The sequence below is a fragment of the Drosophila teissieri genome, chromosome X (assembly GCF_016746235.2).
Source record: "Drosophila teissieri strain GT53w chromosome X, Prin_Dtei_1.1, whole genome shotgun sequence".
Classification (NCBI taxonomy): Eukaryota; Metazoa; Arthropoda; class Insecta; order Diptera; family Drosophilidae; genus Drosophila; species Drosophila teissieri.
In genome coordinates, this window is record NC_053034.1 from 983,391 (window position 1) to 1,008,952 (window position 25,562).

Genomic DNA, 25,562 nt, shown 5'->3' on the forward strand with positions numbered 1-25,562 from the left:
CTCATCCCCTGTATGCAAAATGCAAAAGTTTAGCCAGTAAATCTTTGCAAGTGGCACATAAACTTTGCCAAAGAAACTTTTTTCGCTCCAAAGTTCCCCCAGTGCAGAGATCTAGAAAAAAATGATACAGTGCCAAGAAGTGAAGCGAGCAGGGGCTGCAGGAAGGCAGAGTGCCAAGGAAAGTTTCACAGAAGGCAAAGAGCATTGCCAAAAGCGGCTCATAGGCCACGAATTGTGATTTATGACCTGGCAATGATGTGGGGCAGAAGGGGGATGCGTTCTTCAGGTTATCCCGAAGGCGCTATCCTGAAGGCTCTATCCATCCGTCCGTCCGTCTTATCAGCGTGTATTCAACAGTGCTGGACAGCTTGGACTTCCGCTTTCTAATGGAACATAATGGAGTTTGCCATAACGAAATTAGGAATCCGATAAGTTACCTTCTTCGCAGTGTTTATTCAAATAAATCCCACTACAGCCATTTTGCAAATCTGGGAAAGACCCAACCAACGAGTTGAGCAATCAGTTGCTCATCGATGTCAATTGGTATTGCAGCCCAAGTGGCGAGCGCTTCGCCTTAGCCCCTTAACCCGTTAACCCCTTAACCCATGCCATCTCATCCCGTCAACTGTTGGCAGCTGCAGTTTTGGTGCACCTTTTGGACTCCACAAATCGGTGGTGTGGTGTTGTAATTAAGCCAGAGGTAGTGCTTTGGACCCTCAAGTGGCGACCCGAAGCGCCGAAGTCATCGGTTGCGCCACCACCTCCGCACCACTTTGCACCAACACCAACACCAACACCATCGCCATCTGACAACCACCAAGGTCTGGCGACTGCCTGTCATTAGGTCGCCTTGTCGGACCATTGACGAACAAGTGATATGAATGCCCTCCCGGTGTTGGAGAATAAAGTACAGATATCGCAGTAATGTCTAACATTGTTTAAAGTGTTCTGGTTTAAAGTTTAATAACTTTACTTAACTGATTTGATTGATTCCTTTAACAGATAAAGTCGAATAACAAGTACAGAAGATTAAAATTCTGGCATGGATGCCTTGGCAACATGTAAGCCGATGTTAAAGCAGCTAGAAAGCAGCCAGCTGAACAGCACTGAACTCGAGTGCACAGATATTGTGAACTGGGCTTTAATCTCGATTTGAAAATGGGTGACCCCGACACACAATCGCTGCAGATCATCTTCAGCGTCATCATCATTAGGCCTACGCACAATCAGTGGATAAACCTGGAAAAGGGGGCTTATCGCCGCTTGCCTATCAGCGGTTTCAACTAATTGTCGAATCCGATTTTAGCTCTCAGCTCTCAGCATTCAGCATGCAGCTCTTTGTGGCCAAGAGAGGGGAAAGGGTGTTAATTTCAGACCCGATTAGGCCGCAGTCAAAATAATTGCGGAAGAGGGCTTAGAGGGCTTGGAGGGCTTAGGTTAAACAATGATTGGGGTCAGCTTGTTGAAGCTTCTTTAATGGCCGGTTGTCATTCGTCGTTCGAACGTTTTCTCATTGGAACTTTGATTACATAACATATGCATTTGTGGCTTGATGTTACACTGATAATACCAATTTGGGCAGCCCAAACAAACGAACAAGCGCCATGGGGAAGGTGGTCTGTAGTCACTACCAAGTTGAGCATTGCTGGATCACCTTTCTTCTTGGCAATTTTATTGAAAACACCATTTTTCTTGCTGAAGTGCTTGCTCCACACACAGCCCCCCACCCCCACCCCCACCCCAACCTCTTCGTTCACCAGCAGCCACACGTTGCTGCGTCTTTCATTCCCAAAATGAAGCATAAATCGCTTTAGCACTTTCGCATAATTTTCAATATCGCGCCAATAAAAAACGGCCAGGGGGACGACGAAAGGGGGGCGTTTGGTGGCGGGGAGGATTGACAGAAAATTGGAAAAATAACTCTTCCCGCTCGGAACACACGCTACAGATTGCCATTAGCACCTTGCTTACCTGTGCTCCCCCCCCTCCTCTCCCCCACTGCTCCACACATTCCCCATCCCCCCACCACCCCCCTTCAGGTGCAAGATTTATGTGCCATGTGCCGAGGGTCTTTTTTTGGGTAAGAGGTAAGAGGGTTTCAGAAGGGATGTTAAGGGCCCGGCAATATGCTAAAAATGTGCTTTTGCATTGCAATTTTCCCCTGCCCCCCACTCACACTCCCCCCATCCCCCCTCCTCCTCCCTCACCCCCTTCCCCAACCTCAGCCACCCACGCTTTACTTCCTGCATAGCTTATGATCATATTTTCCCCGTTTGCTATTTTTTCTGTTGTTGCTAAAAGCAATCAAAACTTTTTCATTTACAGACTCTGAGGGCAAGCAAGTGACTGCCGGAATTCATTCACCATGTATATTTTATAAATTCTCTCGGTGTTCGAGTCAACATGGCTTGCCACGGCACATTGATTAAATAAACATCGAAAAGATGTGATTTATGTTCAAGATTTCCATTAGTGATTAAGCTAAAAGAATAAGGCTTGATAATTCCGGATATCCAGGGCATTACGCCAAGTCTTCCCATAGAGATTAGATTAGATTGACAATCGAATGGCGATTGCATGGCTGCATCAAAGTAGCTCCAAGTAGACCTGTGACCTCCACCTTGTCAGCCGCGATTTCCCCATCCGGGGATCTTGGCAACTTGGCAACCATCGCATCCCATCCCAATCGAATATTTCACTTCCCAAAAACTGTGTGCTTTGCCTTTGCAGCATTGGATACCGCACTTTTTGCGATACACAAACGTGGCTGCAATTTATGCCCCACGCCCCACAGTTGCCATACAGTTGCCCCACAGTTGCGCCACCGCAGAGCACACCCCCTCCATAAAGGTGACCCTAAGTCCCCCCGCAATGGCCATCCCCGTTGTAAAACGGCACCAGAGAAGCGCGGAGTGCCAAACCAACTTCAAACTCGCAATATAAACACATAAATCCTGGCCACTGATACACACAGATTCCGTTGCAGGGGGGCTCGCCAATATGCACGGGGAAGGTGGGGGTTGCCAAAGGGGTGGGGTTTGTCTGTCCAACTTTCGCGTACCGGCCAACAGCAAACAACAACAACTCGGTTAGACGCCTCTGCTCTGCGATTTTCCATGCGCACAGTGGCGGCAACAAAAATAGCACTGCAGTTATGAGTTTCACATCGAGCTTGCAAACACTGTTTCATCATTCTTTCTGTGTTTTAGGTCAAAGTTGTTATATCTTAGCCGTTATATTTAACATTTAACAATTTCATTTATTCATTAATTGCTAGAATATGTCTGTTGAGGAGATATTAAAACAAGTTTCAGTAGTTTATGGACTCGCGGCATCTGTACTCCGTATATCATACCCCTCGAATTTTACGAAAGCGGTCGTTCAACAAAAATATTATTGGGGCGTCCTCCGCCCGGCGAAAAAGTTACACCTTTTGGCCATTTTTGGCTGCAACTTTGGAGGGCGGAAATGCGATGCTGGACAAAAGTTGAATTATTGTAAGGATGGGTGGGGCTGGGCTAGATGGGGGGCAAGGCCGTAGGAGGGATTACGGACTGCCTGGAATGGCCGCGATGAACAGCCAACAAGCTGTTTGCACTTGGACGGCTTGAGGTCGCCGCCAGGGAAAAGGGTATGCGCAGTTCGAGCTGCCAGAGGGAAGGGGCATGGCACCATGGCACCATGGTTCACCTATTCCCACGAGTGAGTGCTACTAAATCCAGCTGATAATGCTGAATGATGTACGATGGGTCCGTTGGAGTGGACGGTGTGCAGAGTATGCTGATCAAGTGACTCCACGAGCATCCCTTTTAGGAAATAATGGAAATGGGTCTGGGATAAATCGTTCAACTCAGTTGGCACATCTACTTTAAATACTCCAAATAATCCAAATAGGCGTGATGCTTTACTTAGCCTGCGATCACAGATCTTTGACAGGGAATCAAACTCAGGGCTCATTTGTAGGCCTCTTCTCACCTGAAGGTCTGCTCTTCCGCTCGCTCACTAAGCTCCTCATTTCCCCATTTATCCCCCTGTAACCCACCTATGATGACGCGACTGCCGTTGGCTCGGTTTACCCGAGGGGTCGGGGGTCTGGGCTTCCCGAGAGACATAATACCTATATCGATGCGATGTGCATTCGATGGCGACTAGTCCGCGAGTCCAGCCAAACCGTCTGTTGGTGGCGGCACTAAATCAATGTTGGGATTGCACATTGTTGAGCGGGGCAGCGGAAGGGCGCTCGGTTTTCCCAAAGCGGCAAGAAACGGGGGAGCAACCCGGGAGCCAGGGGCAACAGCCGGGGGCGAGTTTCGCAATGCAACACCCGACCGAAAGCCAAACGAAAATGTAATTGACGCGCTCCACTTTGAAGCTAGCAACATCGGTGGCGAGCAGTGCTGAAAAGTGGGAGTACGCTCGTGTTTGGCGTTTTGGGTAAAGCTTTTGAAATCAGTTAAAAAGGAAGTGACATATTAGAACATGTGCTGCGGGTCCCTCCGATTTCAGCTGCAATACGCTTGACGGAGAACTTCCGGGGGTAACTCTCCCCATTATCGCCTTAAATGTTGATTGTCGGCTTGCGGCTTTGCTTTTTGGTTTGCCTGTAATGGGGCAGTACATGGCAATGTTGCAATGTCGCAATGTCGCAATGTTGCATTGTTGCAGAGCTACAGGGCTGCAGGGTTGCAGGGTTGCATGTTGGAAGTGGCTCAAGTGCCGCGGGTGCTGCCAATTGAAAAGGACGTGCCTGGTAGAATCCCGAGCAAAAACAACTGAAGCGGTAACAAGTGGGGCGTTGGGAGTGCGGTAATTGGGCAGCGAAACCACAACAGGCACTCAGATTTGGCAGGATGATGTTTCCGCTAAGAACATATAAGTGTGGCGAGAATGCTTGAATAAACGAAATAGGAGGGCTTAGGAAATACGCCCAAAGTCATTGACTCATTACCATATTTAGACACCTACAAAGGCGAGTTCAAACCCGTTGATATATAAACTTATAGTGAACACTGCATCTGGAGCACAAGGGTCCATCTGTGGGGTCAACGGCGTGTCAGGTCGTTCTGCGCTCCCCTAATTGATGGGCTTTCCCGCCCGAGCGGAACACAAAGGAGGAGCAGTCGAATCGGAAATAGAGAAAACAACCCTCGAATGCGAAAGGATCCCAGAATACAGAACCCAGTCCAAGTCTCCCTCTTCCTGGGGCTTATTTAATGCTTCAATGCTGATGATGATGATGATGATGATGAAGGAGAAATGAAGAAAGGCGGCGGTGCTAAGGGTCACGTATTTAAAAATGCACATAATTAAAATTTATGAGCAGCTATTAAATAAAGACATAACCCACGAACCCCTCCTCGATTTCCCGCAATGGGGCAGCAAATGCAGTACAATCAAATTAAATACCTGTAAAACGCGTAAAACGTGGAATTGGAGGGCGGGGCGGGGCGGCAGGTCACTGAACTCAAATGAAATGAAATTGTAATGGCAATTCGTTGGCGAAAAAAAACGACAAAAATAAGAGGCAAGGAAAATGCTGACCGAATAGGAAGGAGAAAAGTTCTTAACGCTGCCACAATGGGCGCAAAAGGTTGCTTAAGTGTAATTCTTTCATAGAATCATATTTTCCCCTATAAGTTTTCCTTTAGTAGATTTCTCACAAGTCAGAACTGGGTTTCTAGGTGTTTTAGCTGGAAATGGCTGCCAATTTAAGCCCACCGTGCAGAGTCATCTTGACCATCATCTCCACCTTCAACCCCCTCCCACTTGCCAGGACATCGCTGCACGCCGCACAAGGTCAAAGTAATTACAAGTAAACAAAGTTAGGGGCACGCCAAGGCTCTTGTTGTCCTCCGCCTGCGGGATGGCACGAAAAAAAGCGGAAAAAGAAAAACGAAAGAAAAACGTTTGACTAAGGAAAACTGTGCAGCAAATGGATGTGGATGGGAAACCTTATTAAGACGTGTATTAAGTGTCGGACAGCTGGCAGCTGGAAAGAGGACGGAAAAACAAGAGGTGGGGAAGGATAAAGTGGAAGGAGGCGGGCACGAAGGAGCACAAAACTCATTTTCCCCGACGCTTTATGAGACTTTGCTATAGCAGTTCCATCAATTCCTAGCCAGGTCAGTGTTGGGTGCAATTGTCGACCAAAGGCGATCCTCGTACTTCAGAACCACACCATCTACATAAGGAGGTTCCGAAAAGGTAGTCCAGTTCCTCGAACCCGAACCAAATGAAGCCTTAAGAGCAATCAAGGATGCGTAAGCCAGGGGATAAATGCGTAAAGGACCTGCAATAAAACTGGATGTAGCCCGTCTCCTTGGGTGACGGTGAAATGTCGGTGATCAATCGAAGAGCATTTCCCACATTCCATTTCCCATTTCCCGCCCGTTGCCACTGCTGCTGTCATAAATAATGCGGGCTTTAAGCATTATAAACCGCATCTGCATTGGGACAATTCGGGCGAAGACCCACCATTGCATTTCATTGCATTTTTAAGCCTTCGAAATCACTTAAATTTTCGAGCTTCTTTTTTTATTTTTGTTAATTTTTTATGGCTTTTTCCATTGCTCGCTGGCGCTCGGCAAAAATAAACTTCGAATGAATTTATGCATACGAGTGAGTTTTGCAGAGCGGAAATTTGTTGCAGTTGCCACCGCCGCAAGTTGAGCCATTCCCAGTTCCACAGAAATGGAGATAAATGGAGTAAAGAGCGGGTGTAGGTGGCAAAAAAATGGGGAAACAGGGAAACGGGGAAACGGCAAACAATAAAATGCATTGAAAATTGAAAATCAATGAACTGTTATAATAACTTGCCGCAGAGTCAGAAGCGAGCATCCAGCACACATCTATCTGCCGCATACATATATACTTTTATATGTATTCATATGCGATATGCGGCGCTGCAAGGGCACTGAATGCATTGCCAGTCAAGAGCAGACTTTAGGCACTGAGAAAATCAAATGGGCCGGAAAGCGGAATCCAAGTGTCTGTGCTCTGTGATGTCCACTGGCTGGCCAAACCAGAACTTCGGCGGCTGGAGCCGTAAGCCCATCTGATCAGCCCATCTGCTTTCACCACCGACCACCAGTGATCCCGGTGCTGCAACATCGCCTCGATTATCTCCCTCTGTAGAGCAAGCATCCTTCGGCATCGTCCTTCCTCTGAAAAGGCAGTGCAATTCAGGTCCTGCGCTCGAGCAACTCGTGCGTGCGGTTCTCTCTCTTCATTAAACATATGTAACGCGATGGGTTAACAATTGGCGGGGAAGGCAAAGGTGGAAGGATGTGGATGTGGATGCGGATGTGGAATCGGATGTGGATGCGGATGCGGATGAGGGTGCGAACGGGATTGAGCGGAGGGCGGAGCAGAGATGGAGGCACTGGGACAACGTCAACTTCGAGTCGGATGCAGCGATTAAAAATTAAATGCCTTCGTATTAACAAACAAGCCGCCTGCCATTGCCATTGGATTTCCTTCCTCCTTTTTTTCTGTTTCGTGCGGGAACCGAATTCCAGGGAAAACAAGGAGTGGCCTCGACTGCTAGATACCTGTTACTAGTTTTTCCTCTTTCCCTAGAGAAGTGCGAAAAATGCAGTATAATCTTCTAGCTTTCACAGCTCACGAGGCTTCGAACTTCATTTGGACTGACAGCCATGAGTTGAGATGGGATGGGATTGACCCGACTGAAGATATACCCTACGAGTAGCGGATGTTGTGAAAACGTGAAAAGCGCGGAGCTGCCTCGCGGACAATGGCCGGGCAATGGAGTTGGAAAATGGCGCCGGGAAATCCTTCGGTGCATGTAAAATGCATGAATCGCCGGGCGCCACGTGTGAAATTTATGCACATATGCTGACAGCATTTGAGGGGAGCGCTGCTTGAGTGAATGCTCTTGCGCAGCTTCTGGGTTTTCCGAGCCTGGTTAAGTCGAACTCGTAGTCAAGTATCAAGAGTTCTCTTTATTGGGAGTTGAGCTCTCAATTTGTGGAGTATTCAAGACTTGTCATTTGCCCTTAGATAGCGTCAGCCGATCACCTTGACCCACAGCGGCAGCAAAGTGATCAACGAATGATGACTGGACATTCTGGCTATCATTATTCCGATCCTCCGCACAATTGAAGACTCACTGCCATTCGTTTGGTGCGGCACAGGCAAACGACCACAAAGGCCAAATACTAATGAATAATTAAGCGGCAGGGGACAGATGACTATGTGGGTCAATAGAAAATGTGGCCAGCATTTTCCCTGTTCATCGATTGCTATTGCTATTGCCATTGCCATTGCCCGACTCTGTTCTGTTCTGTTCTGTTTTGTGCTTTTTCGAGCCACTTTGGGGATGTTGTCATCATCGTTTCCACTTAACAAGCATTTCATTAGCCTAATTCCGATGGCTCCCCGTATCTTGATTGTTTGGACAGTGGCCCAAGAACTGAAGTGTAATCACGGCTTCCCTATTCCTACTCCTCGTTTCTCTGATTGATGTTGGCCCAATTGAGAGGAGAAGAAAAAGCTCGGCTGCCCCATGCGCGAGATTTATGATATAAGTGTATTCCCTTTGTCGTCGAAGCCGTACATGAAATATTTAAATGCAATTCGATGATAATTTACTCTTAGATTGTTTCCCCAAAGGTAAGTGAATAACTTGAGAGAAGACCTGCTGATACATTTTAAGGGAGTATACAACCTACCATTGGAGTTTATGGGAGGAGGCAGCAATTCACTTTTATGCTGATTTCGCAACTGCATCTGCATGTTAGTCAATCGAAGTGGTAACAAGTGAGTCTCGATGGCAGCCATTCATTCACTGGGGACTTTTGGCTTTTCATCTGGCTCAATTAGCGGTGGCAATTTGCCCATCGGCTAATTGGCTTCACTCGCTTGGGACTTTGGCTTACTGTGTGCTGCCCTACTTGGTGGGCTCAAACTCAAATTACCACTTAACTTTAAGCTATAAGTCTGGCCATTTTTTGTGATTCTAGCAGTTTGCACAGTTTAAGAGTTTTTGCCAGCAGGAAATTAGGGAAATACATATTTTAAAGAGCATTTCCCGCTTCGGCATCTCGGAACACTGCTTTAGCCCTCTCCTATTGGCAATTTAAATCGCTTTGAATCAATCACGAACGATTGCCTGGACTCAGGTTTAGAAGTGGGTGGGTGAGGAGGGCGTCGCCTCCCATCTGACTGAAATCCCAGGTGGCAAAGCTGCCTCCGGAGCATTCTTTGCATTCTGCTTTATATTTCCTGTGGCAATGTCTGTGGTCAGCTGTCCCTCCTGCATACAAATGTCCTTCCTCTCAGTCCCCAGTTGCCAATCCCTCTTTGTTTTCCGGCTGCTGCAGCTGGCGCGCTTCCTTGTTCGCGCAAATAAAATGCAAACAGTGTTTGTTTCATTTGCGTAATAAAATATTTATACAGGTATTTAGTTGGCCACGAAGCAGCAGCGAAAATTAAGCGAAATGCCGCAAAAAGCGCTGAAAAAGCGAAACAGAGATGGAAGCAGTGTGTTGGTGGCCAAAAAATGTGAGCCGCGCTCCTTTAATGAGCCTCCCCCCCACACAAGGAAAACAAAAAGCGGAGAACAAAAAACGTCTAGACGTCATTTCTCAGTGGCGTTCTCCGACGGTTGCTCCCCTGCTCCCTGCTCCCCTTCTCCGATTCTCCGTTTCTCCCACCCCCTGGACATGGTAGATAAATCTGCTCGCGTATTTCTCGCAGCGATTTGCCATAGCTCATGCAGAGAGATAGATGGAGAAACAAAGAGAAGCTGAGAGACTGGGAGAAAGGGAGAAAGAGAGCCAGTGAAATTGCCTTCATTTATCATGTGGTGGGCCAGCTAACCGGATACCCTGTAAAGTCCAGCAGAAATCAACGAGGTATGCACCTCATCACCCAAATTGTGTTGAAATGGCATGCCAGGCAATGGGAATCACTTATAAATTCGTTGTAAATTCGAGTGAATGTTATTGATCTAGCTTTAATTTGTAAACAGGCATAGGTGTGAAGTAATCGGTACTCTCCAAGTCGAGTCCTTGCCATCCGTCACCAAGGACAATTGGCAGCTGACACTCTGCGGTTGATTGGCTGCGGCTGACCACAGAATTTTGTGCACTGACACTCCAGCGAAGCTTGTGAGACACCACACACTTGCCATTATGCACCATTAGTTACTTGCGGTGTAACGTATGCTGCGAGGCACCAAGTGCATCATCTAAAAAATTAATCGAGTGCTCGATTGCCGCATTAATCAGATGAAAATACAATGAACTTTAAGAGCAATCCGTATTAATTCGGTGCCAAAAAGCATAAGTTCTGCATCGATTAACTGGCTTTTGCTTGCAGTGCATCCCATGGGGAGTTCTGTGTTGATTACAATTAAATAATAGATATCTTTAGTTGAGTTTTAGTCTGAAGCCTTAGAGCCCTTCCATCAAAGGAGCATTTCTATTTCTATTTGACTTTTATATTTAATTTCAACACCGACGCATCGCATCGACCAGGGGCCGTAAATTTCCGGTCTGACTTTGCCGTTTTCTATGCCACTTTCCATCCACCCCCCTGAATCCGGATCCTCGTGCCATTTTACCAATTTTCCTCCGCAAATTTTTCGCTTTTAAGTTGCTCACGTTGCGGTTGCAACTGCGACGTGCTTTATCGCAGTCAGACGTTAATTAATCTGCAACGCCTGCTCGTTGCATTGTTGTGACTGCAGCATCTTCGTGACCTCCGCTCAGCCATCTTTAGCCCCTATAACGCCTGGAATCCCCCTCGGCTGCCATCCAGCAATGACACGATTTTTTGTAAGCCAAAAAAGTGAGTTTACATAATTTTCGATGTGCGAGTGCGGGCAGGTAAACAAAAAGCGGGGGCATCAGTGCCACCAAATCCTAACTCCCAACTAGCCGTGGCACACAAAAAGCGCATTTTAATGCGCGGTCAAACAGTCAGGCAATGTCTAAATTCGAAATGTCAGAGTTGTCAACTGCGAGCGACGAGCGGCGAATAGCAAACACCAAACACCAAACACCGTACACCGAAAGACGAACACTGAACACTGAACAACGACAAGTGAAGCACAGCACAGACAACCACATCTGTTGTTGACAACAATTAGAGTTGCACACACAAATAACGCATAATAATAATTACGAAAAGCTTTCAACTACTTTGTCATTCGCCGCATTTGGGCATGAGTTTCCTACTGAATGTCTGAGCATCTGAGTATCTCGGTGTCCGAATGATTTCCAGATTCGTGTAGCTCCGTGGCCAAATCTGAATCTGAATCTGAGTCTGAATGCGAATCGCCATGACCCAAGAGCCAGGGACCCGGGTCAAGGGTCAAGAGGGCTTTTGCAGCATGAGTAGGCTTAAAATGTGTCTGCCAAAAGGGCCCAAAGTCGAAGATATAACCACATAGCCACACTTTGCAAATCGTGACTTGGCACAGCCATTTACCTTGACCCACTAATGAGGTTCTGTTTTTAGTCGCAGCAACCTTTAAATGGTGAATTTGATGAGCCAGCAAAATTCCGATGGCAACTAGTTGCCAGCCATGATCAAAGCTATAAGGAATATACCCTGTTAGATCTACACTTTAAGACATAACACATAACATATAGCATAGCATAGCTAGTAGCAACTTTGAGCTGGTGCATAAACATTTACGCTTAATCCAAAGGCACTGAGGCACCGAGGCACTGAGGCAGAGGGCTGCACTCACATTTGGCTGCAGATAAAGGATGCTAAGGATGCGGAGGGCGAAAAATTGTTAGCGCGAATTACTGACACATTTTCGCAAATCGGGGAAATAGTGGTGAAAAAAGGGAGCATTGATAGTAATTGCAAGCAGCATGCACAATTGCAGCTCCTCGCTGGCAGCTTACGAGAAACGAGACGCGTAATAAATCCATAATCCGAGGCGACAATTTGAATCATTGCGCTGTAAATGCGTTGCGCTTTCCGTGGGTGGAGCGTTGGGGGGTTGAATGCTCAGGGTGAAGCCACGGGTTCAGGGGTCACAGCTGCAGGCATTCGAGCAGCAAAGACAAGACAAGACAGTTGCAGAGCTGCCACTCCCTTCGCTTCGCTTCCCTTCCCCTCCCCTCCCTTTGCTTCCCCGCTCCTTGCTCCTTGCTGGCCTTTGTTTTATTGCATTTCACTTTGTCTGGCTTTGGCTCGAAAGCTCGACGCCAAACCCATTTTCGTCCTTTGGACGGAAGGGGTGGAGGGGGGGCCCCTCCGTCCGTCCCGCTCACGGTCCCTTGGAAAATGGCATTTTATGCTCCTCCGCCGCCGCGCCCCCCTCCCCCCATGCACCACCCTGCTCCTCAGTGTGTTTGTCTTTGCCTTAGCAGTTAAAATAATCATAATAAAAACAAAATCCAAGCGCACAAGCGAGCTGAAATCCCCAAGAAGAAATGTCAACATTTGCCAGCCAAGTGCACTTGCTCCAGCTCCATCTTCAGCTCCATCTCCACCTCCAGCTCCGGCTCCATCTCTAGCTACAGATTCAGACTCAGATTCATCCAGAGAGCTGGAGTTGCTTCGTGCAGCAGAGCGGAGGAGTAAAGGGGTGAAGACTGTCTCCCAGGACTCGTCTGTCGGCTTAGTTGCCAGTTATCTTGATCACAGCTAAACAATCGATTCAATTTGAACTTAATGGAGTCCTGGCCGAAAAGTGGGAGCCAAAGGTCAGTCGGAATGGAGATGCGAGTGCTCCAGAGAACTGCTATTTGCCTCCAGACATGCCTCCAATATTTGCATTTCCGAGTGACGATTTTCACATAGCCAACGAACAAATGCAACCATCATATACTCGTACTCATGTTCCCAAAGATCAATGGCCCACTTTCGATTTGGCTTGATTACGAAAGTCTAAAGCCTAAAACAAGCTGCTCTTTAATGGGGCAGTGAATCTCAATGCTCCAGTGAAGTGCTGGTGCGTGAAAGACGCGTGTCCTGGATTCCGGCAGGCGGAGATTGACGCGACAACACTAATGATGTGTTGTGACCTGGGGCGCAGTGCAATATGGACTGGATTATTGGAAGTCACATTTACATATGGAAAATGGCAGCCTGTGCCTCATTTGGGCGCATTTAATGAATGCAGCTTGCAAATGGTTGCAACGATTTGGGAATCACATTTCCTCCTCTTGTTTGTAGTGGTACAGTACATGTCATGGCCATATAAGCGGGGCCAACGGCCAACAGCCAACGGCAAACGGCTGATTGACATATCGTGCGAATGGCCATTGAACCCCCGACCGACCAAAGGTAATCACACCGGCCACATGACTTATTCAGCACCCCAACTGGCCGGAGCCCAGTAACCAAGTGACCAGTAACCAAGTGCCCAAGCACCCAGGTACCCAAGACCCACACTACGGCCCGGAATTAGCTATGGCCGTATAATTAGCACAATTTTGGGCGGCAACGTAACCCCCTCACACTGAAAAGAGACCTTTCACCTTTCTCATTGCACTTTGACCTACATAACAGCTACATAACTGTTGCCATTAAATGGTAACAGCTACATAACTGTTGCCATTAAATGGTATCTGTATAATCGCCATCCATAGAGTAATATGCACATGCATGGTCCCAGCTCAAGTCGAGCGCCTTTTCTCTCTGTGCACTTGGCCTGGGGCCTCGTTCGAGTATTTCCATGTGACATGTTCGTCTCTCTCGTCCGGATCCGGAACATAAATGTTCCGTCCTGTCTTGGGAAGGCGAAATAGCAAAATAGCTGGAGGAGGGTGGAGTGGGAGTGGGGGGTCGAGTGCCTTTATGGATTATGGATTGTTTATTGGGGCAAGTGTCAGAATTGAGGCACCCATTTGTCCGTGGCTGATGCGAGTCCTGGCCACAATGAGGGGCTTTCTTTTTTCAACTGCTGTGTGCTCAGGATACGGGCGCTTCAAGCTGAGTGATTTGTTCAGCTGGCTAGGCTAAATCGATTGGGCTATTTGAATGGCTTTGCTTGGCAAATCAATTATAAGATACCATATACATATAACTTATAACCTAGCAGTGCGCTATTTGTTTAGAAAAAACCAAGCTGCTTTAACAGCTTTAAGGAAGTGCTGCAGAGCGTTAGTTTAAGCGCTTGGAAAACCTCTCACCAAACCTCTTCCTTTGTATCTTGTGGATCTCCTTGTGAGCGTGTGCGAGATAACCAAAATCAAGCCGCAGCCGACTATTTTGCATACGCAAATAAAAGTAAATAAATTGAAATTCGTCAGTGCCTCCTTGCCTTGCTGCCTTTCCTTCCATTTACTTGTGTGTACATGTCTACATGTCTACATGTGTGTATGGGTACATGTGCGTATATGCACATGGAAATACACATATTTTCCCCTGTGCATACAGCACGCATGTAAATCGACGTTTTACAACACAAATGCCACCTGTGGGGCGGCCTTTTTGGGGCCCTGTAGTTTGGGGTAGTTGGGGTAGTTGGCAGCCTGAGGGAACAGTTCCGTTTCTATCTTTTTTGGTGCCGATTGGAGGGTCTCGTCGGCTGCACAGCGTTTACAAGTCAACTAGTGCAAGCAGAGCTTCTGTTTGATTTTTGATACATTAAATATTTGCTTCAAAGTTTCCGGTTTTTATTGCTGCCTAGGAACTAAAATTTTAGAGAAATCCCCAGTCGGTTTGCGAGCGCCAGACACTTTACATTTTTATTTATAGGGGAGAAGAGTGCCGAGGACTTTTTGGCAATTGTTATCCGTGAAGTGTGCGGCGTGGAGCCCGCTCCTGTTCAGCATATACATATACAGATTTTCCGTTTCGGTTTATTGGCAATAGCATTGTTAAACATCGGACTCTCCCCCTCAGTCCTCCCGCTTTGGGATCGCGAACCAAATCGATACAGTGGCCTCTCGCTTCCCGCTTCTCGCTTTCCCTTCCCCGATTTTCCCACTCGATTTTCCCAGTCTTATAAGTGGGTGCCGAACTACAACTGTTGGTGGCCATAAAAAATCGTTAAAGTGTTTAATCAATGGCTCTGCCTCGTTGGCACAATGGAATGAAATTAAGTGTCATAAATCAATGACGGAAATATAGGTGAGCTCGCTTTTATGGGCCACCTGGGCCTTGACCTTTTCTGTGGAGTCACCAGGAGTATTTTGCAAATAGAAAATCCCCAGAAGAGCGCCTGCTTCCATCCAAAGAAAGGCCAAAGAAAAAAAGAAGCCAAGGAAGAAATTAGAAGAAACGAAAATGGTCACTGCAGGGCACAGAAAATACATTAAGCACATTAAGCACAAAAAGCCCGTCAAATGGAAAAGTGGCCAAGAACAGCAACAAAGGAATTCACTGGCAGGAGAGCTCACCTGCCGCCAAGCCAACATCATTGGCTGGCTCACCTTACCTTACCCCTGACGTGGTCACCCAAAACAGTCACAATAAAATGCCAACTGCCAATAAATGCCAATAAATCAAACAATTGAGCGCGGCCAAGTTTTGTGACGCCGTGCGCCAAATAAGTCCAATCTCCAACCTCCAACGTCCGACGTCCACCGTCCAAATGTTCCATGTCCCACGTCCGCTTGTCCCATGTCCCATGTCCGATGTCCGATGTGGAAGCGAACAAAAAGCAGGCAACCAACTTCTGAATGCTCCAATACAGTGAGCAGTGGAGCAGTGGGGCAGACAAAGAACATCGCATCGAGTACACGAGACACACAATGTTGCATGTTCGTTGATTGTGAAGTGAGAACAGGAATGGGGATTAATTAGAGAAAACGATTGGAATAAACATAGACTTCGTGACCAAATAGTAATATTATATATTTCTTCGCTTTACAAGAGCAACGTTTAAATTTACATGTACAACAAGTACAAGGAAGACGATTGACTGGGGATTTGGCATCCAACTGACTTCCGAACGGTGGATAATGGATGGTAAGTGCTCGAACAATTGATCAATCAGATCACCTGCTTGATGGCTTAAAAGTCATTGTGAAAAAATACCGAAAATAACTAAAATGCGATTGATTCTCAATTCTCAATTGGCTTTGGCTGATGAGAACCTACAGAGTGTATATCGACTTCACAGTCGATCCCTGCTTGACCTTGGTGTCGTTGTGCAACTGGTACTTCAGCACATACACGCTGTCCATGCGAAGACCCTCGCGCAGAATGCGCCCGATTTCCAGGACAGCAGCCTCGTTTTCCCCGTCAGCCGTCCAAATGGAGATCTTGTTCGTCTTTCCGCGAATGTTGACCACGACGCCGCAGAGCTCGTCAGCGTGCTCGCAGGCCTCTCCGATCAGGCAGAGCATGGAGTCCATCCAGAAGTTGTCCAGGTCCAGCTTGGTGTTCTTGTTCAAGTTGATCACCCAGCGACCGCCATGCACATTCGCCTCATCCTCCCACATGGGCCGAACGCCCTTCTTGAACAGACAGTAGTCACTGCCCACCTTCAGCTCCGACGGCGGCTTGATGTGGGTTATCAGGCTCCAGAAGTTCTCGACGGTATCGAAGCTCGTCACCTCGTGCAGCATATCCTCCCAGCTCTTGGTTCGGTCGTTCTCCAGATACCACAGGGTCCAGCAGTTGTTGAGTGGATGTTGAGGCTCATCGGGCTCCAGAGGTTCGTCGTCCTCCGCGCCGGTGGTCAGATCCTCCTCGCTCGCATCGCTCAGTGACAAATAGTCTGGGGAATCGGCAATAGCGACCACCGCTTCCTCTTCTTTGAGCTGTGGATACACACTCTGAAATATCCTGGGCTCCAGCCTCCTGCCCAACAGCTTCTGCTCTGACAACTGCTTCTGCTCCGACAACTGCTTCTCAATCCTCTGCTCCAGAAATTTCTGCTCTGGGACTATCTTCTCCTGGCCTCTCTTCTCGACCAACTTCTTGTCCTGCAGCTTCTTCTCGACCACATTCTTCTTATCCTGCGCGCTTATCGACGACTGCTCCTGAACTTTCTTCTGCTCCAGTCCCCTTTCCTTCTGCAGGACCTTCTCCTTCGCCTGGCCCTGGCCCTTCACTTTGTCCTTGTCCTCCTTTCCCGTCGGCTTTGCATCCTTGGCCGGATTCTTGCGCGACTCCTTGTGGCTTCCACTGCTCAAGCTCGTCTGACTGGGAGTACGAGGCGCGTTCTTTTGATTCTTCTTGCCCTTCTTGTTCTTCTTGCTGCTTTGGCCCTGCTTTGGGGGCTCTGGAGGCGTCGTTTTCTTGGGAGCATTCTTCGGTTCTTGGGTCTTCGCTGGCTGAGTGTGTGCAGTAGATTGAGGAACAGCAGCGGATTGAGGAGCTGCAGCTGGGGGGGTAACATCAGTTGGAGCCGCCACTTTTTGGACGCCTTGAGTGGAGTAATCATCGTTGTTTGCGCAGCTCTTGAACATCGTCTTCGGATTGGCGAAGTTCTTCATCTTGTAGAAATTGTTGGGAAACATGGCGGCTTGGCTGGTGGTCGGAAACAGCTGTTGGGTTATATGGAAAAGGCGGGGTGGGTGGTTAGCGCTACGTTACTCACTTCTACTCTACTCTACTGCTTTGTTGTCTTTAATCCTGCACTTTACTGGTGTTGTGTTCCTGGCACTACCGAAACCTCAAACAGATTGAACAACTTTTACGTTAACAGAAATCTCAGCACTAACTATTCTGAACACACATTATAACGTATTTCCCAATCATTATACATACATGTGCATTTAAAGAAAATAAGTTCGGTATCGGGGAGATTTTTGGAATACATAGAATCTATAAAGCCAAACACCAATGCGTTTTAAACTTCCAACTAATGAGACAAACAAGCCGAAATTCCCCTTTTTTTCTAAGAACGTGAGCTGGAAATTTTGGCTTCAGAAGCACGAAAGAAAAACTGACCAAGACCAAGGGACGTGTGCAGAAGTTGGCAACTTTAGAAACAAATATTTACACACCCTCGGACTGAATGACTTGAGTGGGTGCAAAACCCCAAACACACGGGTGTGAGGTAACACATCACGCATTTCTTATTAGCCGGGTCAAGTTGTGCCTGCTCCTTGGAAGCAGTTACGGTTGGACTGCGCAGCCACCGAGGAAAGAGCGTTTCTCATATGTCCAACGTCCAGAATCCCCGATTTAAAGAGTAAGATTCGTACTATTTGCGCATTTTCTGAAATCAGTGAGAATTCCTTACATCTACGATTATGAATCGGACGAGGGAAACTTTAAGCAATAGCAACACTTTTCGTTTGCTGCCGTCGAAGCTTATTGAGCCAAAAAGGTAAAATCAGAAGCAAACTTCGATTTGGCTCTGGCTGCCATAAGTTTAAATGGGGTCAAGAGGACTCGAATAAATGAGTGAAAAATGTCACAATCAGAATCCGGATCTGGAATCGGCCACAGAAACAGAAACAGAAAGAGAATCCGAGGCGTGCCAAATATTTGAGCGCGCTCGATGTGTTAGGCTTTTGGGGTTTGGCAAGCAGGTTTTGGCCATTTCATTTGACCCGATTTCGGTTTAATGGAAAATCTGTGTCTTAACCGCGGACAGCAGTGCCAGTGGCGAATCCGCATACACATATCACTTGGCACGGCTTATGAATTATACGGATAGGGGAATCTCCTTACTCGCAAGTGGCATACAAAAAAGGGAAACAGCGAAGGCGACACATTGCAGGAGATTTTGCTACTTAAAAGGCGTTTAGGGGTCCCATTGCCGACATTTCCAAATGCTCTTTTAACTTAAATGACAGGGGAAAGAAAAGCAGAGCCAAAACAACAACAGAAACTACAAGACGCGCAGGTGCACTGGGAAAAAGTAGTGTAAAGCGGTACTTAGATCAACACACGCTTTGGAGTTTTGTATGCTAGTGCCCTGGAGATCTGGATCTAGATTCATTTCACCTAATAATTCACTTTTGGCATAAGTCGAGATCCCAAAGAAAAGGCACCAGTGATTTTTCTCAGTTCCCGCAAAGCAGTTTCACCCTTCTCAGTTCTTGTCGATGCAATTTTTTATTTTGCCCAGCAACCAACAACCAGCAGTCAGCAGCCAGCAGCCAGCAACCAGCGCCCAATGTGATGTAAATATTGCATTAGACGGGGCCAAAGTGTTGAGCAAATTTATTGGCAGCACATAAATCGAGGACTCGCCCTCAACGGGTCGGTTGGTTGTCGTCTCTTGAAAAATTAAATGTTCTAAAGGTAAATATGCACACAGCGAAGTGGCACTCATTCAGCTGAATGTTGGAGGTTGGGAGTGGGAAGTTGGAAGTTGAAAGCCGGAGGATTTCTTTGCTCGCCTTCTGTGACCTATGACCTGTGGGCCATCGTCGCTGGCTGAAATGCTGCTGAAATGTTGAAATGTTCAAATGCCGGCTGCTGACTGCTGACTGCTGACTGCTGCCTGCTAGCTGCCCCGAAAAACTGATGAAAATGCAAAAATGTTGTTCCCAGTCCTTGCCCTTCCCCCCTTCCCCCTCTCCTTCGGATGCTATGCCAATTTTAATTAACAAAAAACATGAGCAGCTCCCTGTTGCGTTGTGTGTGTTTTGTTTAGCTCTGTTTTGTTTTGTTTTGTTCAACTCAACTCAGTTCAGTTGAGTTCAGTTCTGTACTGTTTTGTACTGTTCTGTTTTGTTTGGCTAGTTTGAACTTTGTTCCTCGTATTCTAGCATGCCGGTTGAACTAGACGGGCGGGGTGGTGGGGTTAAGCAGGGGGCAAGGGCAAACTCCGCCACCAACACCACCACCGCCACCGCCTCCACTTCCTTCAATCCGCTCAATTGCTCTGGCCCAACTTTCTGCATACTTTCGGGGATTCCCAGTAAGCGGCGGCAGCCAATGAAATTTAAGCTGACCGACAGACAAGACGTTTTCGCTCAAACTCTTTGCAACATATGTACATGTCGAAGGTGGGAGAAACCCCACGAACGCCCCCAAGTCCATAAATAATAATAACTTCGGATCGGATCGGATAGGATCGTATCTACATACACACAACTTACCTAACGCTCTGCAACTATCCGAATATCGCTCAGGCCAATCAAAATATATGGCAACAAAGAAATCGCAAGGGTTTTTCGAACAAAATTTGAGTACAACTCAATTGTTCTGAGAACGAAATCGTCCAAAACTGTTGTATGTTCCTAGGCTTACTACGCACTGCAGCAAACAAGTGCCAAAAACAGGCACTTCTACCTATTAGAAAGTAGAAAACCTGTGGTGCTCAAGAGTCCCAAAGACCCGATTGCAAGTTAATGTATAGTACGAGTATTCTCGTATCTTCACTCGACATTTTGACTGCTCTGCTGGTGACAGTTGTGTGTTCTTGTGCCTTGCGTTTCCGTTTCCGGTCCCACTTCGGTTATATTCTGCATTTTTTTGCTCCTATCCTGCTGCCTATGAACTTCCCTGGGATCGGATTTCCCATTCGCGATTTGCCTAATCCCAATCCCAGTCCCAATCCCAGTCCCAGTGCCACGCCACTAAGCGCTCCTGGATTAGAGCGAAAGCATTTAATTAAAAAGTCGCATTGCTTTTGTTGCTGTGCGCTGGCATAATTTGCATGCCAACAACACTATGGCCTGCCTGTTTGCTCATATCATTAATTCGCAATTTGGCCAAATAATAATGAATATTTTCATCTTGTGTCGCTTTTTGCCCCTTTCAGCGTGGCTCTGAGCGTGTTTTTGTACACATTTGTATATTTGTTCATGTCCGTTCAGACACAATTCACATTCCCATTCCCATTCACATTCGAATGTTTTGCGTTTTGTGTTCTTGTGCAATGCAATTAATTAGAAGTGGATAAATGGTGCATGAGTGTGCGCAAATTAAATTAAATTCTATGTGCATTTTTGCATTTTGCATTTTGCATTTTTGCCGGCGAATGAATCGAAACGAATCGAATCGAATCGAATCGCTTTGAAAAAGTCACTCGGAGTTGAAATGCAAACACGGCATTCTCAATTCATCGAGCATTATGAGAATGCATAAACTGAAATTGAACCATAAGTGCGGGGGCAGGGCAGTGCGGGGATTATCAATGCAAAATGCTAAACCGTGTAAAATATTTAAAGAGTTGCTAACAGTTGCATTACGCCAAAAAGCCGCCCATAAACCAAGCGCCAGCTTTCAAATGCATCAAGTAGACAATCAGGGGGCGGTTGTGGCGGGCAGTTCACCGCCAACCCGTCCAACAGTTCGTGGCCAACTGAAGCAAGCTGTTCGGCTTGGCTTGGCTTGGCCAAAACCTGCTCGATCGAACAACAGAGGGGCAGAAACATAGCAGGCAACCCGGAAAGCTTAACAGCGGGACGAAGAAAGCTGTTGTGGGCCAACTTGGAGATGGCGTCATGAAGAATTCTGGGTTAAAGTACAGCATTTCTTTGCTTGTGTACACAAATAAGAAATAACAAATAGCTCTTACCCATGTCACACTGACTGAGCTGCACAAAAGACAGACGCACATATATTGTTTATTACTTTGAATAACTTTAGCAGCCCCAAAGAGTCGCACACACATATGTAAATAGCAGCGTTTGCATTAAGTACTTATACATTGTGTTTAAATAATAAGCATCCGTTTTTGGCCTTGTTTGCTTAACTGCTTGCAAATGACTCGAGAAACTTGCGTCAGACAGGTGAAAAGGTGAATTGTCTGATCGGGAACCCCAGCTTTTAATTGTTTTCAATATTTATATGTTTTCGTTTTTCTTCTCTGCCGCCCTAAATAGCCAAATAATTAGCATGTCCCTGAGAAATATTTACATTATATTCATTATTTACTTATAGGCTACAAAAAAAAAACTCCATGCAGTCATGAGTACTTATCACATTTGCATAAGAGCAAGACTTCTTCTTCAATCTGTTCGATATGCACTAACAAAGACTAGACTCCGCCCACTGCCGCCTTCAAGAGTAGTTCATCCCGAAGTCGGCGCTTCTCCAGGGTCTTGGCCAACTCCTCCTCGGTGGGCAGGAAGCCCAGTCTCCGGTATCGATCCTCCACTCTGGCCTGCAACTGCGGCTGGAATCTCCAGATACTGGCATCCACAATGGGATCGATCAGCAGGGCCTTGGTGTCGGGTTCGCGATAGTGCTGCATTTGGGCAAACTCAATGGGCACCGATTTGGCGGCGCAGGCGGATTCCTCGGTGTGGAAGAAGGTGAAGTGGTTGTGCAGTCCCACGGCAAATCGGGTGTCATGCAGACACTTGGCTGCTGCACCGCGATTGCAGTGCTGACGCACCCGCTCCACGTGCTGCAGCATGTAGAACGAGCTCGATAGATTCCGGTAGACCTTCGGACGCTCCGGATACCTGGGGTAGTACACGTTGCGGAAGCAGAAGCTGACCCAATCAGTGCAGTCCGCCGACGTGCGACTCTCGTAGTCCGGCACAATGCGGGCGAGTTTAACCAACTCCTGCCAGGTGGTTACGTTTCCGAGGGGCATGATTACCTCGTCGATGTCGAACACACCCACATAGTCGAACTTGTACATGTTGCGGTAGAAGCAGTCGTTGTACGGTATCATCTCGTTCAAAATCCGATTGAAGCCGTCGGCCTTCATGGCGTAGTGATGGAAGTGCGGTCCAGCGTGCGGTTCACCTCTGCCCAAAGACATGTGACGCAGCTCCACAAAGCCGGGACTTGTGACCACATAGTCCTTGACCACCCTCGTCATGTTCGGATGCATTTGGGCGTCGTAGAGCACCACCTTCTGGGCGCCCAGCAAACGCATCAGCTCCAGCCACTCGATCAATCGCCAAGACTTATCTTCATATGGAAAGTCCAGGGCCTTCACGCATACCACGAACTTTGGATCCGTGGATGATGTTGCCGCCGATGAGGATGAGGCATTCACCACGGACTCTTCCGCCACGGCAGGCTCATCAACTTCGTAAACCACGCGCAGGAGATTTCTGGCCATATCGCATTTCCTAGCCACCAAGGAGACCATTTTGGGCACCAGCCATTGGTGCTTGCCCTCTGGCAAAGGACAGCTCAAGAATGTGGGGTAGTACCGCCGCGGCGCATGATAAAAGGGCCACATTACCTTGTGCTCCGAAACGGGAACAATCACGGGCTTGGCCCTGCCCTCGAACCAAAATTGGCAGAAGATTTTGGGGTACTCGAAGGATTTGTTCTGGTGCTGGTTCACCATGGCCAGCAGACGCACGAGCGGCTCCTCTGGCACCGCCTCTCTGTCATCGTAGTAGGCTGCGAAGAGGTAGTACGTCAGGTTGCCATTAATAGCCCTCTGCCAGTAGGTGTTGTGAAAGTCAATGTTCATCAGATCGGGCGCGGGTCCACACTTCGCCGCAGGCAGTTTCTTGTTTTCTCTGGCCAGCAGCTCTTCCAGCGGAAAGGACGGCATTTCCGCGCGGATCCATTGCAATCGCTGCTCCAAAGAAGGCACTAAAATAATAGGTGGGAATTTGCAACCCTTTAATGAAAGCAGTTCGCCTGAATCTATCAATATTAGCTCTAATATTGACACTTTTAATACGTTTAAAAAAAATCACTATGGCCCCTGAAAGAACATTGCCTAAATGGGATTTTCTCTTACTTCCTCTCCGATCTACGAGCAGCTCATCGAATACATCCACTTGCGAAGTCCTCTGAAGGCGGGCAACACCATCGTAGCTGTGCAAATAAAGTGCCAGAAGGAAGAGAAACTTGATGAAAATGATCACGAATAAAACGCGGAACAGGCGTGTGTAGCTAGACGACATATCGAATTTTGAATGATCCGGAACCTGCCTCTAAAAGCCACAGTACCTCGGCCTCGCCATCTGTTTTGATTCTGAACTGTTGGCGAAAAGTTTGCTAAAGCTGTTTTCATTATGCGTAAGACTTGGAGCGGTGACCTTATCGATTGAAGCTTGTAAAGTCGTAGTAGGAAAGCAGCAAAGCCCAAGCTGAGTGTTGTGTTCAGATATACAAACTCTAAAGATGTTTGCTTACTATCTTTCTGCTTGACAATAGTCGACATATGGGACACCTTCAGCCCAAACAAAGCCCAAACTGAGTGTTATGTTCAGATACACAAAACTCTAAAGATGTTTGCTTACTATCTTTCTGCTTGACAATAGTCGATTTATGGGACACCTTCAGCCTTAGCTGGTAATTTCAGATGGGTATTTACTATTTCTTCGTATATTCAAGTTTAATAGATAGAACAACACATCGGCCAGACCAGCAGAAGCGGCCAAAAACAGGCGACAGGAGCGGAAACCAGAAACGAAATGCAGACAGCAACTAAAACTCGAGCAGACACCAAAACCAGCCAAGCGGAATCAGGCGCAAGTTCTAAGAATAACAAACAAGAAGAGGGCGACTCACGTGTGGCTTCGTTGCAAGGATCCGCAGAAAGTTGCCACAAGGTGTGCAATAGACACCGGCAACCCCATCCCCAGCCCCATCCCCAGGCCATGCGAAAACCCAAAACCCAAATACGAGTACAAGTAAGCGGCGAAGTACTGAGTGCACACGAAAACGCACCTGGGCGCAAATGAATGATGATGATGTTGCCACAACAGCCGCAGGCAGCAGCAACAGCAACAGCAACAGTAGGAGTAGTTTCTTTCGCAGAGTTCGCAACAGTGTGGAAAGATGCCAACGCCGCGGATTAATATGGGTATGACTATCAGTTTTAGCAGATTTAAGTCACTTTTGATTGAAGTAAGCCCAGTGAATGCTAATCAAATACTGCATATATAACATTTGAGCTATTTACCTTCAAGCGCCCTCCTCTGCGATTCTCAAAAATTCAAGTGTATGCACCCTGCAACGCGGTAGAAACTAGTATTTAAAATCAAAGTTATATTTTATTTAGTATTTAAAGTCAAAGTTGTATTTTATGTAGTATTTAAAATCAAAGTTATATTGATTCTTGTTTAGCTCTTCTAAATGGGGGAGAACGCGACCCACTGTCGGCGCTAGAAGGTGTGTTCAGTTCCTTGGCTCGAATGTGGCAACTTTTCGCTTAAGCAAATTGCCATCCTGAGCAGGGCACGCCTCCACTTTGCACACCCAACACGGCACGGCCAGACCTCCTGAAGCTCCTTCTTTTGTCTACAGCTTGCGGGCAGTGAAAGTCGACTGCAACAACTCCACGCTCGTGTCTCCGCCCTGTTGCATTTCACTTAGAATGCTTTTAACCAAAACATTAAGCAGCTGGTGTCACATTATATCAGCGAGGCGGAGGCGAGGCTTAGTTGGCCTGGGAGCAGCAGCCGCAGCAACATGCAACCAGCTACCAACAAACAGCAACCAGCTACCAGCAACAGCAGCAAATTTATGGCCCGAATTAGCCCCGCCCCAACTGGAATCCCACCCCCAGCATCAGAAATGCCGTGGCTGACTGAAAACAAGGCACTCAGAAGACCCAAGTCGACTGCGTAGACGGTGATGAGGACGCCCTACTAATGAGCTGAATTATTTCACGTACGGAAAGCTGCCAACGGGTTATCGTAAGTATATGAGTCTTGGATGTGAAATATTCTTTAATTTGGACTGCTTACTCAACTTTAAAGGCTCTCGTTGTGGTGAGAGACCTAAAGATTACCGTCCTCATACAATTAATAACTATTTGTCCACATATGCTACAAGTTTCCATT

The 25,562-nt window shown here is 47.2% G+C and overlaps 3 protein-coding genes across 4 annotated transcripts in view; all 3 read right to left on the reverse strand.

Moving 5' to 3' along the window:
• Positions 1-25,562, reverse strand: part of LOC122624898 — a 140,354-nt gene that overhangs the window by 71,568 nt on the left and 43,224 nt on the right. The window lies entirely within an intron of this gene.
• LOC122624899 lies at positions 15,765-20,087 on the reverse strand. 2 transcript variants are annotated; one of them, XM_043804661.1, is made up of 2 exons: positions 19,944-20,087; positions 15,765-17,429 (listed from the first exon to the last, which is right to left on the reverse strand). In XM_043804661.1, the coding sequence occupies exon 2, from the start codon at positions 17,400-17,402 to the stop codon at positions 16,032-16,034; it is 1,371 nt and encodes a 456-aa protein (XP_043660596.1). In that variant the 5' UTR covers positions 17,403-17,429; positions 19,944-20,087; the 3' UTR covers positions 15,765-16,031. The 2 variants fall into 2 exon arrangements, with proteins under 2 accessions (XP_043660596.1, XP_043660597.1); XM_043804662.1 differs by lacking the exon at positions 19,944-20,087 and adding an exon at positions 17,483-17,599 and having other exon boundaries at positions 15,765-17,412.
• LOC122624011 lies at positions 21,830-24,731 on the reverse strand. Its single transcript, XM_043803429.1, has 2 exons — positions 23,510-24,731; positions 21,830-23,358 (listed from the first exon to the last, which is right to left on the reverse strand). Exons 1-2 carry the CDS (start codon positions 23,673-23,675, stop codon positions 21,830-21,832), a joined length of 1,695 nt encoding a protein of 564 aa, XP_043659364.1. The 5' UTR covers positions 23,676-24,731.